At 51.8% G+C, this 27,960-nt stretch overlaps 1 protein-coding gene across 2 annotated transcripts in view; it reads right to left on the minus strand.

Moving 5' to 3' along the window:
- LOC142915883 (uncharacterized) overlaps positions 1–27,960 on the minus strand; it is a 52,039-nt gene that overhangs the window by 14,078 nt on the left and 10,001 nt on the right. For both annotated transcript variants that reach the window (XM_076061522.1, XM_076061521.1), the window contains 2 exons: positions 25,251–25,715; positions 19,411–19,480 (listed from right to left, as the gene is read on the minus strand). In XM_076061522.1, the coding sequence (XP_075917637.1) occupies positions 19,411–19,480; positions 25,251–25,714 (534 nt within the window). In that variant the 5' untranslated portion in view covers position 25,715. The remainder of the gene's footprint in view (positions 1–19,410; positions 19,481–25,250; positions 25,716–27,960) is intronic.

Below are 27,960 nucleotides of genomic sequence, written 5' to 3' on the forward strand. Positions count from 1 at the left end.
CGTACACACACACACACGTAAACACACACGTACACACACACACATGTACACACACACACACGTACACACACGTACACACACACACACGTACACACACACACACATACACACACGTACACACACACACGTACACACACACACACGTACACACACACACACACGTACACACACACACGTACACACACACACGTACACGTACACACACGTACACACACACACACGTACACACACGTACACACACACACGTACACACACACGTACATACACACACACGTACACACACACACACACGTACACACACACACGTACACACACACACGTACACACACACACGTACACACACACACGTACACACACGTACACACACACGTACACACACACACGTACACACACACACACATGTACACACACAGACACGTACACAACAACAACCGCCATTCGCCACTAAGTGGCGGTGACGTCACCACGACGCTTGTGCCAGGCTATGTGCACCCTGAGGCCACGTGAAGTGTCGAACGCCCGCTGGCAGGAGGTCACGGGGCAGACCCAGGTGCCACGGGTCGACTGACTGAGATGACTGGCTGATGCACCACCTGTGCCCCCTACTGTGCCAACCTGCTGTGCTTTAGCCACCCGGCGCTCCGCTCGCTGTTGTGAGCGTCGCTCCTCCGCCCTCCGTTGTTGTTGGAGGGCGACTGCCTCCAACTGCCCAGTAGCATCCTTCACGAGCCTCCTCCACAGAGGCCGATCTTGACACCGCTGGTACCAGTCATCGGCAAGTCCACTCAGCTCCACGTCCTCCTGTACCACATCACTCCATCTCTTCTCTAGCCCGTGCCGCGCCCGCTTAGCCCCCTCAATCCGGCCAAACAAAAGCTGTTTCGGCATGCGGTGGCTGGGCATGCGGGCTACATGACCCAGCCATCGCAGCCTTGCCTGCCGGAGGAGCTCACCGATGGGACCCTGCCCAGATCTTTCAAGGATTTGTGAGCTCCTCACACAATCCAGTCTGGTTAAACCCAGGATGGATCGTAGGCAGGCCAGCCTAAATGTTTCTAACCGGCGAAGATGTTCCATTAGGGGGGTCCACGTTTCGCAAGCGTAGAGAAGGGAGGGAATGACCGTGGCCGAGAAGACCTGAAGCTTAGTGCGGAGCGACAGACCAGGTAGCTTCCACACAGCGTTACGCAACCGATGAAAAGATATTGCCGCTCGACTGATTCGGAGTGAGACCTCTGCTGTTAAACTGGTGCCAGTCATAAGCACACTGCCCAGGTATGGGAAACTCTCCACTCTCTCCACAACTGCCCCATCACCGATTGGGAGTTGTGGGGGTGGAGTGTCCGATGGTACAAAATACCCAGGCAGGTGCTTGGTTTTGGTGGGGCTGATGGTAAGGCCCCACCTCTTAGTGGCACGCTCCAGTCTCAGCAGCAGCGTCTCCAACTCCTCCTCTGACTGAGCAGCTATTACCAAGTCATCAGCATACATAACGTGGTTGAGCAATAGGGAGCCATCCCTTGACCGCACCCGGGCATCGATTAGCCTCCCATTATATCTGTACCATATGGAGATTCCCCCGGTACAGCTATTGAAGGCTTCACGAACTACGTGGTCAAAATAGATGTTAAATAATGTGGGAGCCAGAGGACATCCCTGTCGCACCCCAAGGTGTACAGGGAATGGCTCTGACTCCCGGCCACGTAGTTTTACCCGGGCCCGCTCACCATCATGAAGGTCCTTAATGATCGTGAGCAGAGGGTCAGGTACTCCAAAAGCACGAAGAACGACCCAGAGCCCAGGCCTACTGATGGTATCATAGGCCTTGACCAGGTCAATAAAGCAGAGATGTAGGTCTTGTTGGAATTCCCTACACCTCTGCTGTAGCAGACGGACAGAAAATATGGCATCTGTGCAGGACCGCCCTTTCCTGAAACCGCATTGGGGCTCCGCAAGCCTCTCCTCAGCGTGCCTGGCAAGGCGATGCTGAATAATCCTTGCCAGGACCTTTCCCGGCACACTGAGGAGTGAGATGCCCCTGTAGTTGTTACAGTCTGTGCGGTCCCCCTTCTTAAAAAGCTGGACCACCAGGGCATCCTTCCAATCCTGCGGAACCCGTCCAGTGGTCCAGACTGTTGTTATGATGTCATATAGGGCAGTCTGTGCACAAACGCCACCCTCCCTCAGCATTTCGCTTGGAAGATCATCTCTGCCCGCTGCCTTTCCTGGTCTCAGACTCCGGATCGCCTTCAATACTTCCTCAGCAGATGGCACCTCAGCCAGCCGCTCACAGGGGGTGACTTCATCCAATATTTGAGGCACCGCAGCCTCAGCAGGGTCATCCTCACTTTGTGCCACGATGTTTTCCTGGCTGAGGGATTTTCCCTCCCCCAGGACCTCACAGAAATGCTCAGCAAATCTGCGAACCTGTTCCTGGGGGTCGGAAATTGGATCGCCGTTTTTTCCCCTAATGATGGTAATAGGTGTGGCGCTGCAGGTTACTTTTTTGATGGAGTTAAATAGAGATTTGTGATCACGGGCCACTGAGGCAGACTCCATCTCCTCAGCAACCCGCGACCACCACCCATCCTTGCAGCGCCTCACGGCTCTCCGAACCTCCGAGCGAAGGCTGCGGTAAGCCTCCTCATTCTCTGACGTGGGACTCTGTAGCCGATGACAGTGGGCCTGTCGCTTTTTCTCAACCATCGTGAACAACTCCTCTGTCATCCAGGGTGTCTGGGGAGGTCTGGACCGCGTACCCAAAGCAGCCATTGCAGCTGCATGAGTCACAGTCCTAAACCTCGCCCATTTACCCTCGACATCAGGAGGAGTCGGGGACGATGCCAATCCCAGCCGCAAGCGATGATGAAATTCTCGTTTGCAACTTTCATCAGATAACTGAGACCAGGCCACTTTAGGTTGGAATGGGGTCCTGGGTGTACACCCACCACCGGAGTGGAAGAATGGCAGGCGCATCTTACAGATGACTAGTCGATGGTCAGAGGGCAGATCAGCTCCACGGTAGGTCCTGGTGTCAAGGACATGGGCTCGCATTCGCTGGTCCGTCACTATGTAGTCCAGCAGATGTTCTTGCTTGGACCCGGCATGCATCCATGATGTTGTGTGGATGCGCCGATGCCGGAACAGCGTGTTGGTAATTACAAGCCCATGGGCTGCACAAAAATCTAGCAGCCTCCTACCGTTGTTATTGAGCTGATCTGGCCCATGCCCTCCAATCACTCCAGGCCAGGTGCCAGTATCATGACCAACTCGGGCATTGAAGTCACCCAACATGATGACTCTATCCCGAGGGGCCACTTTAGCCAGCACCTGTGACAGGAGGTCATAGAAGGCATCTGACTCATCGGCTTTGCCTGCATCCCTCCACGGATGTTCATCTTCGGTGGGGGCATAAGTAACCACGACCACCATTCCTCGCCTCCGGTTGATGGGAAGGCGAGCCCAAAGTAGCCTGGGGCTTACAGCTTCCCACACCTCACCGCCACGCTCCCACGCCCCCTTCATTCTTTTGTTCAAAAGAAGACCCACACCCTGTTGTTTGGCAGTCTGCTGCCCCGAGTAGAGGACTGTCCACCCCTCATGGTGGCAGGAGCCAGAGCCGGTCCACCGGACCTCCTGAATGCCGCATAGATCCAGGCGGTACCGGTCCAGCTCCCGACAGAGGAGTGGCAGCCTCTCCTCTGCAGTGAGCGTTCGAACATTCCACGTGGCCAACCGTAGTGGCTTTTCGTTGTTTCTGGAGTAGCCCCGAGGGTAGGTATTCAATCTCCTGGCTCCGCCAATTGGGGTTTGGCCAGGAGACGTCATAGACGCCTGGCCCCCCGGGGCCTCCGGCACAAGCTTAGTTGTTACATATTTAAGTTTAATTCGTAGTTTCGTGGTAATTAATTGAAGGTGGAGGGGTTACCAGCCCCTCGCACCCGTCCAGAGCCCGCGTTTAGCCCCTGTGGTGGATACATATGCCATGAGGGGAGGAGCCAATCAAAATTGGATCTCCCCCCACAGCGCTGTCCACGACAGAGTTGCCCGTCCGGCACCGCGAGGAGGTAGGGGGTTGTTTTGCCGGACGACACGTACACACACACGTACACACACACGTACACACACACACGTACACACACACACACATGTACACACACAGACACGTACACACACACGTACACACACACGTACACACACACACACGTACACACACAGACATACACATGTACACACACATGTACACACACACACACACGTACACACACACACATGTACACACACACACACGTACACACACACACGTACACACACACACACGTACACACACACGTACACACACACACACGTACACACACACACGTACACACACACGTACACACACACACAGGTACACACACACACACGTACACACACACACACACATGTACACACACACACGTACACACACACACACACGTACACACACACGTACACACACACACGTACACACACACACGTACACACACACACACGTACACACACACACACGTACACACACACACGTACACACACACACACGTACACACACACACGTACACACACACACGTACACACACACGTACACACACACACACGTACACACACACACACGTACACACACACACACACGTACACACACACGTACACACACACACACGTACACACACACACACGTACACACACACGTACACACACACACATGTACACACACACATACACACATGTACACACACACACACGTACACACACAGACATACACATGTACACACACGTACACACACACACACGTACACACACACACGTACACACACACACACGTACACACACACACACGTACACACACACACGTACACACACACATACACGTACACACACACGTACACACACACACACACGTACACACACACACGTACACACACACACGTACACACACACACGTACACAACAACAACAACAACAACCGCCATTCGCCACTAAGTGGCGGTGACGTCACCACGACGCTTGTGCCAGGCCACGTGCACCCTGAGGCCACGTGAAGTGTCGAACACCCGCTGGCAGGAGGTCACGGGGCAGACCCAGCAGGTGCCACGGGTCGACTGACTGAGATGACTGGCTGATGCACCACCTGTGCCCCCTACTGTGCCAACCTGCTGTGCTTTAGCCACCCGGCGCTCCGCTCGTTGTTGTGAGCGTCGCTCCTCCGCCCACCGTTGTTGTTGGAGGGCGACTGCCTCCAACTGCCCAGAAGTGTCCTTCACGAGCCTCCTCCACAGAGGCCGATCTTGACACCGCTGGTACCAGTCATCGGCAAGTCCACTCAGCTCCACGTCCTCCTGTACCACATCACTCCATCTCTTCTCTAGCCCGTGCCGCGCCCGCTTAGCCCCCTCAATCCGGCCAAACAAAAGCTGTTTCGGCATGCGGTGGCTGGGCATGCGGGCTACATGACCCAGCCATCGCAGCCTTGCATGCCGGAGGAGCTCACCGATGGGACCCTGCCCAGATCTTTCAAGGATTTGTGAGCTCCTCACACAATCCAGTTTGGTTAAACCCAGGATGGATCGTAGGCAGGCCAGCCTAAATGTTTCCAACCGGCGAAGATGTTCCATTAGGGGGGTCCACGTTTCGCAAGCGTAGAGAAGGGACGGAATCACCGTGGCCGAGAAGACCTGAAGCTTAGTGCGGAGCGACAGACCAGGTAGCTTCCACACAGCGTTACGCAACCGATGAAAAGATATTGCCGCTCGACTGATTCGGAGTGAGACCTCTGCTGTTAAACTGGAGCCAGTCATAAGCACACTGCCCAGGTATGGGAAACTCTCCACTCTCTCCACAACTGCCCCATCACCGATTGGGAGTTGTGGGGGTGGAGTGTCCGATGGTACAAAATACCCAGGCAGGTGCTTAGTTTTGGTGGGGCTGATGGTAAGGCCCCACCTCTTAGTGGCACGCTCCAGTCTCAGCAGCAGCATCTCCAACTCCTCCTCTGACTGAGCAGCTATTACCAAGTCATCAGCATACATAACGTGGTTGAGCAATAGGGAGCCATCCCTTGACCGCACCCGGGCATCGATTAGCCTCCCATTATATCTGTACCATATGGAGATTCCCCCGGTACAGCTATTGAAGGCTTCACGAACCACGTGGTCAAAATAGATGTTAAATAATGTGGGAGCCAGAGGACATCCCTGTCGCACCCCAAGGTGTACAGGGAATGGCTCTGACTCCCGGCCACGTAGTTTTACCCGGGCCCGCTCACCATCATGAAGGTCCTTAATGATCGTGAGCAGAGGGTCAGGTACTCCAAAAGCACGAAGAACGACCCAGAGCCCAGGCCTACTGATGGTATCATAGGCCTTGACCAGGTCAATAAAGCAGAGATGTAGGTCTTGTTGGAATTCCCTACACCTCTGCTGTAGCAGACGGACAGAAAATATGGCATCTGTGCAGGACCGCCCTTTCCTGAAACCGCATTGGGGCTCCGCAAGCCTCTCCTCAGCGTGCCTGGCAAGGCGATGCTGAATAATCCTTGCCAGGACCTTTCCCGGCACACTGAGGAGTGAGATGCCCCTGTAGTTGTTACAGTCTGTGCGGTCCCCCTTCTTAAAAAGGGGGACCACCAGGGCATCCTTCCAATCCTGCGGAACCCGTCCAGTGGTCCAGACTGTTGTTATGATGTCATATAGGGCAGTCTGTGCACAAACGCCACCCTCCCTCAGCATTTCGCTTGGGAGATCATCTCTACCCGCTGCCTTTCCTGGTCTCAGACTCCGGATCGCCTTCAATACTTCGTCAGCAGATGGCACCTCAGCCAGCCACTCACAGGGGGTGACTTCATCCAATATTTGAGGCACCGCAGCCTCAGCAGGGTCATCCTCACTTTGTGCCACGATGTTTTCCTGGCTGAGGGATTTTCCCTCCCCCAGGACCTCACAGAAATGCTCAGCAAATCTGCGAACCTGTTCCTGGGGGTCGGAAATTGGATCACCGTTTTTTCCCCTAATGATGGTAATAGGTGTGGCGCTGCAGGTTACTTTTTTGATGGAGTTAAATAGAGATTTGTGATCACGGGCCACTGAGGCAGACTCCATCTCCTCAGCAACCCGCGACCACCACCCATCCTTGCAGCGCCTCACGGCTCTCCGAACCTCCGAGCGAAGGCTGCGGTAAGCCTCCTCATTCTCTGACGTGGGATTCTGTAGCCGATGACAGTGGGCCTGTCGCTTTTTCTCAACCATCCTGAACAACTCCTCTGTCATCCAGGGTGTCTGGGGAGGTCTGGACCGCGTACCCAAAGCAGCCATTGCAGCTGCATGAGTCACAGTCATAAACCTCGCCCATTTACCCTCGACATCAGGAGGAGTCGGGGACGATGCCAATCCCAGCCGCAAGCGATGATGAAATTCTCGCTTGCAACTTTCATCAGATAACTGAGACCAGGCCACTTTAGGTTGGAATGGGGTCCTGGGTGTACACCCACCACCGGAGTGGAAGAATGGTAGGCGCATCTTACAGATGACTAGTCGATGGTCAGAGGGCAGATCAGCTCCACGGTAGGTCCTGGTGTCAAGGACATGGGCTCGCATTCGCTGGTCCGTCACTATGTAGTCCAGCAGATGTTCTTGCTTGGACCCGGCATGCATCCATGATGTTGTGTGGATGCGCCGATGCCGGAACAGCGTGTTGGTAATTACAAGCCCATGGGCTGCACAAAAATCTAGCAGCCTCCTACCGTTGTTATTGAGCTGATCTGGCCCATGCCCTCCAATCACTCCAGACCAGGTGCCAGTATCATGACCAACTCGGGCATTGAAGTCACCCAACATGATGACTCTATCCCGAGGGGCCACTTTAGCCAGCACCTGTGACAGGAGGTCATAGAAGGCATCTGACTCATCGGCTTTGCCTGCATCCCTCCACGGATGTTCATCTTCGGTGGGGGCATAAGTAACCACGACCACCATTCCTCGCCTCCGGTTGATGGGAAGGCGAGCCCAAAGTAGCCTGGGGCTTACAGCTTCCCACACCTCACCGCCACGCTCCCACGCCCCCTTCATTCTTTTGTTCAAAAGAAGACCCACACCCTGTTGTTTGGCAGTCTGCTGCCCCGAGTAGAGGACTGTCCACCCCTCATGGTGGCAGGAGCCAGAGCCGGTCCACCGGACCTCCTGAATGCCGCATAGATCCAGGCGGTACCGGTCCAGCTCCCGACAGAGGAGTGGCAGCCTCTCCTCTGCAGTGAGCGTTCGAACATTCCACGTGGCCAACCGTAGTGGCTTTTCGTTGTTTCTGGAGTAGCCCCGAGGGTAGGTATTCAATCTCCTGGCTCCGCCAATTGGGGTTTGGCCAGGAGACGTCATAGACGCCTGGCCTCCCGGGGCCTCCGGCACAAGCTTAGTTGTTACATATTTCAGTTTAATTCGTGGTTTTGTGGTAATTAATTGAAGGTGGAGGGGTTACCAGCCCCTCGCACCCGTCCAGAGCCCCCGTTTAGCCCCTGTGGTGGACACATATGCCATGAGGGGAGGAGCCAATCAAAATTGGAACTCCCCCCACAGCGCTGTCCACGACAGAGTTGCCCGTCCGGCACCGCGAGGAGGTAGGGGGTTGTTTTGCCGGACACGTACACACACACGTACACACACACACACACACATGTACACACACACACACACACGTACACACACAGACATACACATGTACACACACACACACGTACACACACACACACACACATGTACACACACACACACACGTACACACACAGACATACACATGTACACACACACACACGTACACACACAGACATACACATGTACACACACACACACGTACACACACACACACACGTACACACACACATGTACACACACACACACACGTACACACACAGACATACACATGTACACACACACGTACACACACACACACGTACACACACACACACGTACACACACACACACGTACACACACACACACACACGTACACACACACACACACATGTACACACACACACACACGTACACACACAGACATGCACATGTACACACACATGTACACACACACACACGTACACACACACACATGTACACACACACGTACACACACACACACGTACACACACACACACACATGTACCCACACACACACACGTACACACACAGACGTACACACACGTACACACACACACACACGTACACACACACACATGTACACACACACACACGTACACACACACACACACGTACACACACACACACGTACACACACACACACGTACACACACACGTACACACACACACACGTACACACACACACACGTACACACGTACACACACACACATGTACACACACACACACGTACACACACAGACATACACATGTACACACACACACATACACACACGTACACACACACACACGTACACACACACACACACTAGTACACACACACACACGTACACACACACACACATACACGTACACACACGTACACACACACGTACACACACACACGTACACACACACACACGTACACACACACACACTTACACACACGTACACACACGTACACACACACACGTACACACACACACACGTACACATGTACACACACACACACGTACACACACACACACATGTACACACACACGTACACATACACACAGACGTACACACACACACGTACACACACACACATGTACACACACACACACGTACACACACACGTACACACACACACACGTACACACACACGTACACACACACACATGTACACACACACACACGTACACACACACGTACACACACACACACACACGTACACACACACACATACACACACGAACACACACACACACGTACACACACACACACGTACACACACACACACACACACGTACACACACACACGTACACACACACACGTACACGTACACACACGTACACACACACACGTACACACACGTACACACACACACACGTACACACACACACGTACACACACACGTACACACACACACACGTACACATGTACACACACACACACGTACACACACACACACATGTACACACACACGTACACATACACACAGACGTACACACACACACGTACACACACACACATGTACACACACACACGTACACACACACGTACACACACACACACACACGTACACACACACACACATGTACACACACACGTACACATACACACAGACGTACACACACACACGTACACACACACACATGTACACACACACGTACACACACACGTACACACACACACACACACGTACACACACACACACATGTACACACACACGTACACATACACACACACGTACACACACACACATGTACACACACACACACGTACACACACACGTACACACACACACACGTACACACACACGTACACACACACACATGTACACACACACACACGTACACACACACGTACACACACACACACACACGTACACACACACACATACACACACGAACACACACACACACGTACACACACACACACGTACACACACACACACGTACACACACACACGTACACACACACACGTACACGTACACACACGTACACACACACACGTACACACACGTACACACACACACGTACACACACACACGTACACACACACGTACACACACACACACGTACACATGTACACACACACACACGTACACACACACACACACACATGTACACACACACGTACACATACACACAGACGTACACACACACACGTACACACACACACACGTACACACACACACACACGTACACACACACACACATGTACACACACACGTACACATACACACAGACGTACACACACACACGTACACACACACACATGTACACACACACACACGTACACACACACGTACACACACACACACGTACACACACACACATACACACACGTACACACACACACACACGTACACACACACACACGTACACACACACACGTACACACACACACGTACACGTACACACACGTACACACACACACGTACACACACGTACACACACACGTACACACACACACGTACACACACACGTACACACACACACGTACACACACACACACACGTACACACACACACGTACACACACGTACACACACACGTACACACACACACGTACACACACACACATGTACACACACAGACACGTAAACACACACACACGTACACACACACACACGTACACACACACACGTACACACACGTACACACACACGTACACACACACACGTACACACACACACACATGTACACACACAGACACGTAAACACACACACACGTACATACACACGTACACACACACACGTACACACACAGACATACACATGTACACACACACACATGTACACACACACACACACGTACACACACACATGTACACACACACACGTACACACACACGTACACACACACACACATGTACACACACACACACACGTACACACACACACGTACACACACACACACACACGTACACACACACACACGTACACACACACACACGTACACACACACACACACACGTACACACACACACACGTACACACACACACACACGTACACACACACACACGTACACACACACACACGTACACACACACACACACACGTACACACACACACACGTACACACACACACACACGTACACACACACACACGTACACACACACACACGTACACACACACACACACACACGTACACACACACACACGTACACACACACACACACGTACACACACACACACGTACACACACACACGTACACACACACACGTACACACACACACGTACACACACACACACACGTACACACACACGTACACACACACACACACGTACACACACACACACACACATGTACACACACACGTACACACACACACACGTACACACACACACACACGTACACACACACACGTACACACACACACGTACACACACACGTACACACACACACGTACACACACACACACGTACACACACACGTACACACACACACACACGTACACACACACACGTACACACACACACACGTACACACACACGTACACACACACACACACATGTACACACACACATACACACATGTACACACACACACACACGTACACACACAGACATACACATGTACACACACGTACACACACACACGTACACACACACACACACGTACACACACACACACACGTACACACACACACACACGTACACACACACACACGTACACACACACGTACACACACACGTACACACACACACGTACACACACACATGTACACACACACACACACGTACACACACGTACACACACACACACACATGTACACACACACACACACGTACACACACAGACATACACATGTACACACACACACACGTACACACACACACACATGTACACACACACACACACGTACACACACACACACGTACACACACACACACATGTACACACACACACACGTACACACACAGACATACACATGTACACACACACACACGTACACATACACACGTACACACACACACACACGTACACACACACACGTACACACACGTACACACACACACACGTACACACACACACACACATGTACACACACACGTACACACACAGACATACACATGTACACACACACATGTACACACACACACACACGTACACACACACACATGTACACACACACACGTACACACACACACGTACACACACACACACACGTACACACACACGTACACACACACACACGTACACACACACACACACGTACACACACAGACATACACACGTACACACACACACACGTACACACACACACGTACACAGACATACACATGTACACACACACACACATACACACACGTACACACACACGTACACACACACACGTACACACACACACACGTACACACACACACACACGTACACACACACACACACGTACACACACACACGTACACACGTACACACACACACATGTACACACACACACACACGTACACACACACACGTACACACACACGTACACACACACACACGTACACACACACACACGTACACACACACACGTACACACACACACACACACGTACACACACACGTACACACACACACACGTACACACACACACGTACACACACACACACGTACACACACACACGTACACACACGTACACACACACACACACACGTACACACACATGTACACACACACACACGTACACACACACGTACACACACACACACGTACACACACACACACATACACACACGTACACACACACACACGTACACACACACACGTACACACACACACGTACACACACACACGTACACACACACGTACACACACACACATGTACACACACACACACACGTACACACACACACACGTACACACACAAACGTACACACACACATGTACACACACACACACGTACACACACACACGTACACACACACACACGTACACACACACACACGTACACACACACGTACACATGTACACACACACACGTACACACGTACACACACACACACACGTACACACACACACACGTACACACACAGACATACACATGTACACACACACACGTACACACACACACACACACATGTACACACACACACACGTACACACACACACACGTACACACGTACACACACACACACACGTACACACACACACACGTACACACACAACAACAACAACAACCGCCATTCGCCACTAAGTGGCGGTGACGTCACCACGACGCTTGTGCCAGGCTATGTGCACCCTGAGGCCACGTGAAGTGTCGAACGCCCGCTGGCAGGAGGTCACGGGGCAGACCCAGGTGCCACGGGTCGACTGACTGAGATGACTGGCTGATGCACCACCTGTGCCCCCTACTGTGCCAACCTGCTGTGCTTTAGCCACCCGGCGCTCCGCTCGCTGTTGTGAGCGTCGCTCCTCCGCCCTCCGTTGTTGTTGGAGGGCGACTGCCTCCATCTGCCCAGTAGCATCCTTCACGAGCCTCCTCCACAGAGGCCGATCTTGACACCGCTGGTACCAGTCATCGGCAAGTCCACTCAGCTCCACGTCCTCCTGTACCACATCACTCCATCTCTTCTCTAGCCTGTGCCGCGCCCGCTTAGCCCCCTCAATCCGGCCAAACAAAAGCTGTTTCGGCATGCGGTGGCTGGGCATGCGGGCAACATGACCCAGCCATCGCAGCCTTGCCTGCCGGAGGAGCTCACCGATGGGACCCTGCCCAGATCTTTCAAGGATTTGTGAGCTCCTCACACAATCCAGTCTGGTTAAACCCAGGATGGATCGTAGGCAGGCCAGCCTAAATGTTTCTAACCGGCGAAGATGTTCCATTAGGGGGGTCCACGTTTCGCAAGCGTAGAGAAGGGAGGGAATGACCGTGGCCGAGAAGACCTGAAGCTTAGTGCGGAGCGACAGACCAGGTAGCTTCCACACAGCGTTACGCAACCGATGAAAAGATATTGCCGCTCGACTGATTCGGAGTGAGACCTCTGCTGTTAAACTGGTGCCAGTCATAAGCACACTGCCCAGGTATGGGAAACTCTCCACTCTCTCCACAACTGCCCCATCACCGATTGGGAGTTGTGGGGGTGGAGTGTCCGATGGTACAAAATACCCAGGCAGGTGCTTGGTTTTGGTGGGGCTGATGGTAAGGCCCCACCTCTTAGTGGCACGCTCCAGTCTCAGCAGCAGCGTCTCCAACTCCTCCTCTGACTGAGCAGCTATTACCAAGTCATCAGCATACATAACGTGGTTGAGCAATAGGGAGCCATCCCTTGACCGCACCCGGGCATCGATTAGCCTCCCATTATATCTGTACCATATGGAGATTCCCCCGGTACAGCTATTGAAGGCTTCACGAACTACGTGGTCAAAATAGATGTTAAATAATGTGGGAGCCAGAGGACATCCCTGTCGCACCCCAAGGTGTACAGGGAATGGCTCTGACTCCCGGCCACGTAGTTTTACCCGGGCCCGCTCACCATCATGAAGGTCCTTAATGATCGTGAGCAGAGGGTCAGGTACTCCAAAAGCACGAAGAACGACCCAGAGCCCAGGCCTACTGATGGTATCATAGGCCTTGACCAGGTCAATAAAGCAGAGATGTAGGTCTTGTTGGAATTCCCTACACCTCTGCTGTAGCAGACGGACAGAAAATATGGCATCTGTGCAGGACCGCCCTTTCCTGAAACCGCATTGGGGCTCCGCAAGCCTCTCCTCAGCGTGCCTGGCAAGGCGATGCTGAATAATCCTTGCCAGGACCTTTCCCGGCACACTGAGGAGTGAGATGCCCCTGTAGTTGTTACAGTCTGTGCGGTCCCCCTTCTTAAAAAGGGGGACCACCAGGGCATCCTTCCAATCCTGCGGAACCCGTCCAGTGGTCCAGACTGTTGTTATGATGTCATATAGGGCAGTCTGTGCACAAACGCCACCCTCCCTCAGCATTTCGCTTGGAAGATCATCTCTGCCCGCTGCCTTTCCTGGTCTCAGACTCCGGATCGCCTTCAATACTTCCTCAGCAGATGGCACCTCAGCCAGCCGCTCACAGGGGGTGACTTCATCCAATATTTGAGGCACCGCAGCCTCAGCAGGGTCATCCTCACTTTGTGCCACGATGTTTTCCTGGCTGAGGGATTTTCCCTCCCCCAGGACCTCACAGAAATGCTCAGCAAATCTGCGAACCTGTTCCTGGGGGTCGGAAATTTGATCGCCGTTTTTTCCCCTAATGATGGTAATAGGTGTGGCGCTGCAGGTTACTTTTTTGATGGAGTTAAATAGAGATTTGTGATCACGGGCCACTGAGGCAGACTCCATCTCCTCAGCAACCCGCGACCACCACCCATCCTTGCAGCGCCTCACGGCTCTCCGAACCTCCGAGCGAAGGCTGCGGTAAGCCTCCTCATTCTCTGACGTGGGACTCTGTAGCCGATGACAGTGGGCCTGTCGCTTTTTCTCAACCATCGTGAACAACTCCTCTGTCATCCAGGGTGTCTGGGGAGGTCTGGACCGCGTACCCAAAGCAGCCATTGCAGCTGCATGAGTCACAGTCCTAAACCTCGCCCATTTACCCTCGACATCAGGAGGAGTCGGGGACGATGCCAATCCCAGCCGCAAGCGATGATGAAATTCTCGTTTGCAACTTTCATCAGATAACTGAGACCAGGCCACTTTAGGTTGGAATGGGGTCCTGGGTGTACACCCACCACCGGAGTGGAAGAATGGCAGGCGCATCTTACAGATGACTAGTCGATGGTCAGAGGGCAGATCAGCTCCACGGTAGGTCCTGGTGTCAAGGACATGGGCTCGCATTCGCTGGTCCGTCACTATGTAGTCCAGCAGATGTTCTTGCTTGGACCCGGCATGCATCCATGATGTTGTGTGGATGCGCCGATGCCGGAACAGCGTGTTGGTAATTACAAGCCCATGGGCTGCACAAAAATCTAGCAGCCTCCTACCGTTGTTATTGAGCTGATCTGGCCCATGCCCTCCAATCACTCCAGGCCAGGTGCCAGTATCATGACCAACTCGGGCATTGAAGTCACCCAACATGATGACTCTATCCCGAGGGGCCACTTTAGCCAGCACCTGTGACAGGAGGTCATAGAAGGCATCTGACTCATCGGCTTTGCCTGCATCCCTCCACGGATGTTCATCTTCGGTGGGGGCACACACACACACACGTACACACACACACACGTACACACACACACACACACGTACACACACACACACACACACGTACACACACACACACGTACACACACACACACACATGTACACACACACACGTACACACACAGACATACACATGTACACACACACACATACACACACGTACACACACACACACACGTACACACACACACACACGTACACACACCTACACACACACACACGTACACACACACACGTACACACACACACACACACGTACACACACACACACGTACACACACACACACGTACACACACACACACGTACACACACACACACGTACACACACACACACACGTACACACACACGTACACACACACACACGTACACACACACACACGTACACACACGTACACACACACGTACACACACACACACGTACACACACACACACACACGTACACACACACACACGTACACACACACGTACACACACACACACACGTACACACACACACACGTACACACACACACACGTACACACACACACGTACACACACACACGTACACACACACACGTACACACACACACACGTACACACACACACGTACACACACACGTACACACACACACGTACACACACACACGTACACACACACACACGTACACACACACACACGTACAAACACACACGTACACACACACACGTACACACACGTACACACACACACGTACACACACACACACACACGTACACACACACACACGTACACACACACGTACACACACACACGTACACACACACACACGTACACACACACGTACACACACACACACGTACACACACACACGTACACACACACACACGTACACACACACGTACACACACACACGTACACACACACACACGTACACACACACACACGTACACACACACACACACGTACACACACACACATGTACACACACACACACACACGTACACACACACACGTACACACACACACACGTACACACACACACGTACACACACACACACACACGTACACACACACACACGTACACACACACACGTACACACACACACACACGTACACACACACACGTACACACACACGTACACACACACGTACACACACACACACACATGTACACACACACATACACACATGTACACACACACACACACGTACACACACAGACATACACATGTACACACACGTACACACACACACACGTACACACACACACACGTACACACACACACGTACACACACACACGTACACACACACGTACACACACATGTACACACACACATACACACATGTACACACACACACACACGTACACACACAGACATACACATGTACACACACGTACACACACACACACGTACACACACACACACACGTACACACACACACGTACACACACACACACGTACACACACACACACGTACACACACACACACACGTACACACACACACACGTACACACACACGTACACACACACACGTACACACACACACACGTACACACACACACGTACACACACACGTACACACACACACACACACATGTACACACACACATACACACATGTACACACACACACACACGTACACACACAGACATACACATGTACACACACGTACACACACACACACGTACACACACACACGTACACACACACACGTACACACACACACACACGTACACACACACACGTACACACACACGTACACACACACACACATGTACACACACACATACACACATGTACACACACACACACACGTACACACACAGACATACACATGTACACACACATACACACACACACGTACACACACACACACACACGTACACACACACACACACACGTACACACACACACGTACACACACACACACACGTACACACACACACACGTACACACGTACACACACACACGTACACACACACACACGTACACACACACGTACACACACACACACACATGTACACACACACATACACACATGTACACACACACACACACGTACACACACAGACATACACATGTACACACACGTACACACACACACACGTACACACACACACACACGTACACACACGTACACACACACACGTACACACACACGTAAACACACACACACACATGTACACACACACATACACACATGTACACACACACACACACGTACACACACAGACATACACATGTACACACACGTACACACACACACACGTACACACACACACACGTACACACACACACGTACACACACACACGTACACACACACACACACGTACACACACACACACGTACACACACACGTACACACGTACACACACACACACATGTACACACACACATACACACATGTACACACACACACACACGTACACACACAGACATACACATGTACACACACATACACACACACACGCACACACACACACACACGTACACACACACACACGTACACACACACACACGTACACACACACACGTACACACACACACACGTACACACACACACACGTACACACACACACACGTACACACACACACACACCTACACACACACACGTACACACACACACACGTACACACACACACACACGTACACACACACACACCTTAGAGCCGGCCGGTGGCCCCCAGCTGCGTCTTAGCTTCTTCCGCTCCATTCCTCGGCCGAAGACGGGGCTGTGGGTAACCACATTGACAACACTCACCCACAGCGGCACGCACCACACAGAGACCCAGAGGCACCCCATTGTCAAGGGGTGCCTCTGCGGATGTGTATGCCTTAACTTAGCTATTTCAATGCTAAATTCTATGCTAATTCCTTTGTCAAGGGGTGCCTCTGCGGATGTGTATGCTTTAACTCAGATATTTCAATGCTAAATTCTATGCTAATTCCTTTAACAATGGGTGCCTCTGCGGATGTGTATGCTTTAACTTTTAACATAGCTATTTCTGTGACCAGTCACAAGCTAATCATTCAGCCATTTCAATGCTAAATTATATGCTAATTCCTTTGTCAAGGCGCTTTGTTCCTCTCACACAGCTTAAAGGTCGTGATCTGAACGTGGCTCTTTCACTCCAGCGCTGTCCTACCAGACAGTCTCGTCCCTTCACCTGATGAAGGCCGCTTGTGTTGTGGCCGAAACGTCGTGAGAATATTATTGTGTTATTTTATTTTATCAATTTATTATTTTATTCTCATTCTACGTGACTTTACCGAAAGAACCAAAGAAGATGAATCATTGCAGTCACGAAAGCTTTAAATCGAAACAGAAATAGATGTTAAAGTAAAGGCCTACACATCCACAGAGCTTCAATGAACGCTGTTAAGATTCGTAGCGACTTTTAAGCTGGTTGGGAGAAGTGAGGCACCTTGACAAAGGGGTTTACATATCAAATAGCTGAGGGATTAGCTTGTGACTGGTCACGGGAATGGCTATGTTAAAGTCAAAACCTACACATCCACAGAGGCAACTAGTAATTTAGCATTGAAATAGCTAAGGGATTAGCTTGTGACTGGTCACAGAAATAGCTATGTTAAAGTCAAAACCTACACATCCACAGAGGCAACTAGTAATTTAGCATTGAAATAGCTGAGGGATTAGCTTGTGACTGGTCACAGGAATGGCTATGTTAAAGTAAAGGCCTACACATCCACAGAGGCAACTAGTAATTTAGCATTGAAATAGCTAACTTGTGCAAATAGCTGAGGGATTAGCTTGTGACTGGTCACAGGAATGGCTATGTTAAAGTCAAAACCTACACATCCACAGAGGCAACTAGTAATTAAGCATTGAAATAGCTGAGGGATTAGCTTGTGACTGGTCACAGGAATAGATGTTAAAGTAAAGGCCTACACATCCACAGAGGCAACTAGTAATTTAGCATTGAAATAGCTGAGGGATTAGCTTGTGACTGGTCACAGGAATAGATGTTAAAGTCAAAACCTACACATCCACAGAGGCAACTAGTAATTTAGCATTGAAATAGCTAAGGGATTAGCTTGTGCAAATAGCTGAGTGATTAGCTTGTGACTGGTCACGGGAATGGCTATGTTAAAGTCAAAACCTACACATCCACAGAGGCAACTATTAATTTAGCATTGAAATAGCTGAGGGATTAGCTTGTGACTGGTCACAGAAATAGATGTTAAAGTAAAGGCCTACACATCCACAGAGGCAACTAGTAATTTAGCATTGAAATAGCTGAGGGATTAGCTTGTGACTGGTCACAGGAATGGCTATGTTAAAGTCAAAACCTACACATCCACAGAGGCAACTAGTAATTTAGCATTGAAATAGCTGAGGGATTAGCTTGTGACTGGTCACAGGAATGGCTATGTTAAAGTAAAGGCCTACACATCCACAGAGGCAACTAGTAATTTAGCATTGAAATAGCTGAGGGATTAGCTTGTGACTGGTCACAGAAATAGATGTTAAAGTCAAAACCTACACATCCACAGAGGCAACTAGTAATTTAGCATTGAAATAGCTGAGGGATTAGCTTGTGCAAATAGCTGAGGGATTAGCTTGTGACTGGTCACAGGAATGGCTATGTTAAAGTCAAAACCTACACATCCACAGAGGCAACTAGTAATTTAGCATTGAAATAGCTGAGGGATTAGCTTGTGACTGGTCACAGAAATAGATGTTAAAGTCAAAACCTACACATCCACAGAGGCAACTAGTAATTTAGCATTGAAATAGCTAAGGGATTAGCTTGTGCAAATAGCTGAGGGATTAGCTTGTGACTGGTCACAGTAATGGCTATGTTAAAGTCAAAACCTACACATCCACAGAGGCAACTAGTAATTTAGCATTGAAATAGCTGAGGGATTAGCTTGTGACTGGTCACAGAAATAGATGTTAAAGTCAAAACCTACACATCCACAGAGGTAACTAGTAATTTAGCATTGAAATAGCTAAGGGATTAGCTTGTGCAAATAGCTGAGGGATTAGCTTGTGACTGGTCACAGGAATGGCTATGTTAAAGTCAAAACCTACACATCCACAGAGGCAACTAGTAATTTAGCATTGAAATAGCTGAGGGATTAGCTTGTGACTGGTCGCAGGAATGGCTATGTTCAAGTCAAAACCTACACATCCACAGAGGCAACTAGTAATGTAGCATTGAAATAGCTGAGGGATTAGCTTGTGACTGGTCACAGGAATAGATGTTAAAGTAAAGGCCTACACATCCACAGAGCTTTAATGAACGCTGTTAAGATTCGTAGCGACTTTTAAGCTGGTTGGGAGAAGTGAGGCACCTTGACAAAGGGGGTTTACATATCAAATAGCTGAGGGATTAGCTTGTGACTGGTCACAGGAGTAGATGTTAAAGTAAAGGCCTACACATCCACAGAGGCAACTAGTAATTTAGCATTGAAATAGCTGAGGGATTAGCTTGTGACTGGTCACAGGAATGGCTATGTTAAAGTCAAAACCTACACATCCACAGAGGCAACTAGTAATTTAGCATTGAAATAGCTGAGGGATTAGCCTGTGACTGGTCACAGGAATAGATGTTAAAGTAAAGGCCTACACATCCACAGAGGCACCTAGTAATTTAGCATTGAAATAGCTGAGGGATTAGCTTGTGACTGGTCACAGAAATAGATGTTAAAGTAAAGGCCTACACATCCACAGAGGCAACTACATCAGCTCAATAACAACGGCAGGAGGCTGCTAGATCTTTGTGCAGCCCATGGGCTTGTAATTACCAACACACTGTTCCGGCATCGGCGCATCCACACAACATCATGGATGCATGCCGGGTCCAAGCAAGAACATCTGCTGGTCTACATCGTGACAGAACAGCGAATGCGAGCCCATGTCCTTGACACCAGGACCTACCGTGGAGCTGATCTGCCCTCTGACCATCGACTAGTCATCTGTAAGATGCGCCTGCCATTCTTCCACTCCGGTGGTTGGTGTACACCCAGGACCCCATTCCAACCTAAAATGGCCTGGTCTCAGTTATCTGATGAAAGTTGCAAGCGAGAAATTCATCATCGCTTGCGGCTGGGGTTGGCATCGACCCCCACTCCTCCTGATATCGAGGGTAAATGGGCGAGGTTTAGGACTGTGGGTCATGCAGCTGCAATGGCTGCTTTAGGTACGCGGTCCAGACCTCCCCAGAGACCCTGGCTGACAGAAGAGGTGTTCAGGCTGGCTGAGAAAAAGCGACAGGCCCACTCTCATCGGCTATAGCATCCCACGTCGGAGTATGAAGAGGCTTACCGCAGCCTTCGCTCGGAGGTTCGGAGAACCGTGAGGCAAGGACGGGTGGTGGTCGCGGGTTGCTGAGGAAATGTAGTCTGCCTCAGTGGCCCGCGATCACAAATAGCTCTTTAATTCCATCAAAAAGTAACCTGCAGCGCCTCACCTATTACCATCATTAGAGGAAAGAACAGTGATCCAATCTCCGACCCCAGGAACAGGTTTGCAGATTTGCTGAGCATTTCTGTGAGGTCCTGGGGGAGGGGAAATCCCTCAGCCAGGAAAACAACGTGGCACAAAATGGGGATGACCCTGCTGAGTCTGCGGTACCTCAAAAATTGGAGGAGGAAGTCACCCCCTGGGAGTGGCTGGCTGAAGTGCCATTTGTTGAGGAAGTACTGAGGGCGATCCAGAGTCTGAGACCAGGAAAGGCACCAGGCAGAGATGATCTCCCAAGCGAAATCCTGCGGGAGGGTGGTGTCTGTGCACAGACTGCCCTACATGACATCATAACAGTCTGGACCACTGGATGGGTTTTGCAGGATTTGAAGGATGCCCTGGTGGTCCCCCTCTTTAAGAAGGGGGACTGCACATACTGTAACAACTACAGGGGCATCTCACTCCCCAGTGTGCCGGGAAAGGTCCTGGCAAGGATTATTCAACATCACCTTGCTAGGCACGCTGAGGAGAGGCTTGCGGAGCCCCAATGCGGTTTCAGCAAAGGGCAGTCCTGCACAGATGCCATATTTTCTGTCCGTCTGCTACAGCAGAGGTGTAGGGAATTCCAACAAGACCTACATCTCTGCTTTATTGACCTTGTCAAGGCCTATGATACCATCAGTAGGCCTGGGCTCTGGGTCGTTCTTCGTGCTTTCGGAGTCCCTGACCCTCTGCTCACAATCATTAAGGACCTTCATGATGGTGAGCGGGCCCGGGTAAAACTACGTGGCCGGGAGTCAGAGCCATTCCCTGTACACCTTGGGGTGCGACAGGGATGTCCTCTGGCTCCCACATGATTTAACATCCATTTTGACCACGTAGTTCTTGAAGCCCTTCAATAGCTATACCAGAGGAATTTCCATTTGGTACAAATACAATGGGAGGCTGATCGATGCCCGGGTGCGGTAAAGGGATTGCTCCCTATTGCTCAACCATGTTATGTATGCCGATGATCTGGTAATTGCTGCTCACTCAGAGGAGGAGTTGGAGGCGCTGCTGCTGAACCTGGAGTGTGCCACTAAGAGGTGGAGCCTTACCATCAGCCCCACCAAAACTAAGCACCTGCCTGGGTATTTTGTACCATTGGACACTCCATCCCCACAACTCCCAATTGGTGATAGGGCAGTTGTGGAGAGAGTGGAGAGTTTCCCATACCTTGGCAGTGTGCTCATGACCGGTTCTGGTTTAACAGCAGAGGTCTCACTCCGAATCACTCGAGCAGCAATATCTTTTCATTGGTTGCGTAACGCTGTGTGGAAGCTACCTGGTCTATCACTCCGCACAAAGCTTCAGGTCTTCTCAGCCACGGTCATTCCCTCCCTTCTCTACGCTTGCGAAACGTGGACACCCCTAATGGAACATCTTCGCCGGTTAGAAACATTTAGGCTGGCCTGCCTACGATCCTTCCTGGGTTTAACCAGGCTGGATTGTGTGAGAAGCTCACAAATCCTTGAAAGATCTGGGCAGGGTCCCATCGGTGAGCTCCTCCGGCAGGCAAGGCTGCGATGGCTGGGTCATGTAGCCCGCCTGCCCAGCCACCGCATACCCAAACAGCTTTTGTTCGGCCGGATCGAGGGGGATAAACAGGCGCGGCACGGGCTAGAGAAGAGATGGAGTGATGTGGTACAGGAGGACGTGGAGCTTAGTGGACTTGCCGATGACTGGTACCAGCGGTGTCAAGATCGGCCTCCGTGGAGGAGGCTCGTGAAGGATGCTACTGGGCAGTTGGAGGCAGTCGCCCTCCAACAACAACGGAGGGCGGAGGAGCGATGCTCAGAACAACGAGCGGAGCGCCGGGTGGCTAAAGCACAGCAGGTTGGCACAGTAGGGGGCACAGGTGGTGCATCAGCCAGTCATCTCAGTCAACCCGTGGCACCTGGGTCTGCCCCGTGACCTCCTGCCAGCGGGTGTTCGACACTTCATGTGGCTTCAAGGTGCACATGGCCTGGCACAAGCGTATGTGTGTATGTATATATATATGTGTGTATATAAATGTGTATGTGTATGTGTACCTTTGTTTCTCCAGCCCCAGGTGAGGGAGGGACACTCCACGGCTGCCCCTCCCCCTGTGGCTCCGCTGACGCTTGATGCCGGCGTGGGAGGAGGAGGCCCCCACCTCCTCACTGTCGCCCTTCTCATCATCCACCTCATCATCAACCTTCTCATCATCCACCTCCTCCTCCCCATCCTTCTCATCCTTCTCCTCCCCACCCTTCTCATCCTCCTCCTCCGCACCCTTCTCATCCTCCACCTCCTCGCTCTTCTCCTCCATCATTACCGCCACCTCCACCTCCACCACCACCACCTCCTCGCCCTTCCTGGCAGCGCCGCCGCCGCCAGCGGCCACGGCACCGCCCTGCCGGTCACCGCCGTCACCGTCACCGCCACCGTCGCCGTCACCGCCGCCGCCGCCGCCCAACATTGCCGTCCGGACACCGCACGGCAACGGCCCGGCACTGCCTCGGTCTGAAGCCATCCTGGAGCCATCAGAGACACGCGGTGAAGACGCCGCCCCTCCTACTCATCCTACTACTCATCATCCTCCTACTACTACTCATCCTACTCATCATCCTCCTCCTCCTCCTCCTCATCCTACTACTACTCATCCTCCTCCTCCTACTACTCATCCTACTACTCATCCTACTACTCATCCTACTACTACTCATCCTCCTCCTCCTCCTCCTACTACTCATCCTACTACTCATCCTCCTACTACTCATCCTACTACTCATCCTACTACTACTCATCCTACTACTACTCATCGTACTACTCATCATCCTCCTCTTCCTCATCCTCCTCCTCATCCTACTACTACTCATCCTACTCATCATCCTCCTCCTACTACTCATCCTACTACTCATCCTACTACTACTCATCCTCCTCCTACTACTCATCCTACTACTACTCATCCTACTACTCATTGTACTACTCATCCTCCTCCTCCTCCTACTACTCATCCTACTACTCATCCTACTCCTACTCATCCTCCTACTACTACTCATCCTACTCATCCTCCTCCTACTACTCATCCTACTACTCATCCTACTACTCATCCTCCTACTCATCCTACTACTCATCCTACTCCTCCTACTCATCCTCCACCTACTCATCCTCCTACTACTCATCCTACTACTCATCCTACTCCTACTCATCCTCCTACTACTACTCATCCTACTCATCCTACTACTCATCCTCCTCCTACTCATCCTCCTACTACTCCTCCCCCTCCTCCTCCTCCTCCCCCTCATCCTCCTACTCATCCTCCTCCTCCTCCCCCTCATCCTCCTACTCATCCTACTCATCCTCCTCCTACTCATCCTCCTACTCATCCTCCTCCTCCTACTCATCCTCCTCCTCCTACTCATCCTCCTCCTCCCCCTCCTCCCCCTCCTCCTCCCCCTCCTCCCCCTCCTCCTCCTCCTCCGTACGATCGCCTGCAACGAGACCCTTGGGGTGCGAGCCGCCGGTAACATTGCGGGGTTGGTGGGGGGCCAAGTGGTGAGCGCCCGGACCCCCCTGGACCCCCTTTGTCTCCCCGGCGAGCGGTGCGGCGTGACCCCCGCCCCCCCCGCATGGAGCCCCTCGACACCCCGCGGGGGTCAAGGTCACCGTGACCTTGACCCCCGCGGGGAGCGGCGAGCGAGGAGTCGGTCCTGGGCCTCCCCCTGGGGTCGACTCAGGCTAAAACTAAAATAGAGACACCGGGGGGCGCCGTGGCGAAGTTGGCGGCCGGGGGGAGACAAAGGCGGCCGGGCAGGGGGGCGGCGCCTTTGGCCCCCTTCGTAAGCGCCGCTGCTGCTGCTCGCCACTAGCGGCACTCGCTCCGACAGCCTCCAAGGCTACGTGGGGGATCTTTGTGTTTGTGTTTGACTCTAAAATCTCATTCATGGACTACTCACACAGAGACCCACAGACTACTCACACAGAGACCCATAGACTCACCACACAGAGACCCATAGACTCACCACACAGAGACCCATAGACTACTCACACAGAGACCCATAGACTACTCACACAGAGACTCATAGACTACTCACACAGAGACCCATAGACTACTCACACAGAGACCCATAGACTACTCACACAGAGACCCATAGACTCACCACACAGAGATCCATAGACTCACCACACAGAGACCCATAGACTCACCACATAGAGACCCATAGACTCACCACACAGAGACCCATAGACTCACCACGCAGAGACCCATAGACTACTCACACAGAGACCCACAGACTACTCACACAGAGACCCATAGACTCACCGCACAGAGACCCATAGACTCACCACACAGAGACCCATAGACTACTCACACAGAGACCCACAGACTACTCACACAGAGACCCATAGACTCACCACACAGAGACCCATAGACTCGTCACACAGAGACCCATAGACTCACCACACAGAGACCCATAGACTCACCACACAGACACCCATAGACTCACCACACAGAGACCCATAGACTCACCACACAGAGACCCCTAGACTACTCACACAGACACCCATAGACTACTCACACAGAGACCCATAGACTACTCACACAGAGACCCATAGACTCACCACACAGAGACCCATAGACTACTCACACAGAGACCCATAGACTCACCACACAGAGACCCATAGACTACTCACACAGAGACCCATAGACTACTCACACAGCGACCCATAGACTCACCACACAGAGACCCATAGACTCACCACACAGAGACCCACAGACTA

This window comes from Petromyzon marinus, unplaced genomic scaffold, assembly GCF_048934315.1.
Source record: "Petromyzon marinus isolate PM22_M1 ecotype Great Lakes invasive population unplaced genomic scaffold, UKy_Petmar_22M1.pri1.0 PM_G_Scaffold_36, whole genome shotgun sequence".
In the NCBI taxonomy this organism is placed as follows: Eukaryota; Metazoa; Chordata; class Hyperoartia; order Petromyzontiformes; family Petromyzontidae; genus Petromyzon; species Petromyzon marinus.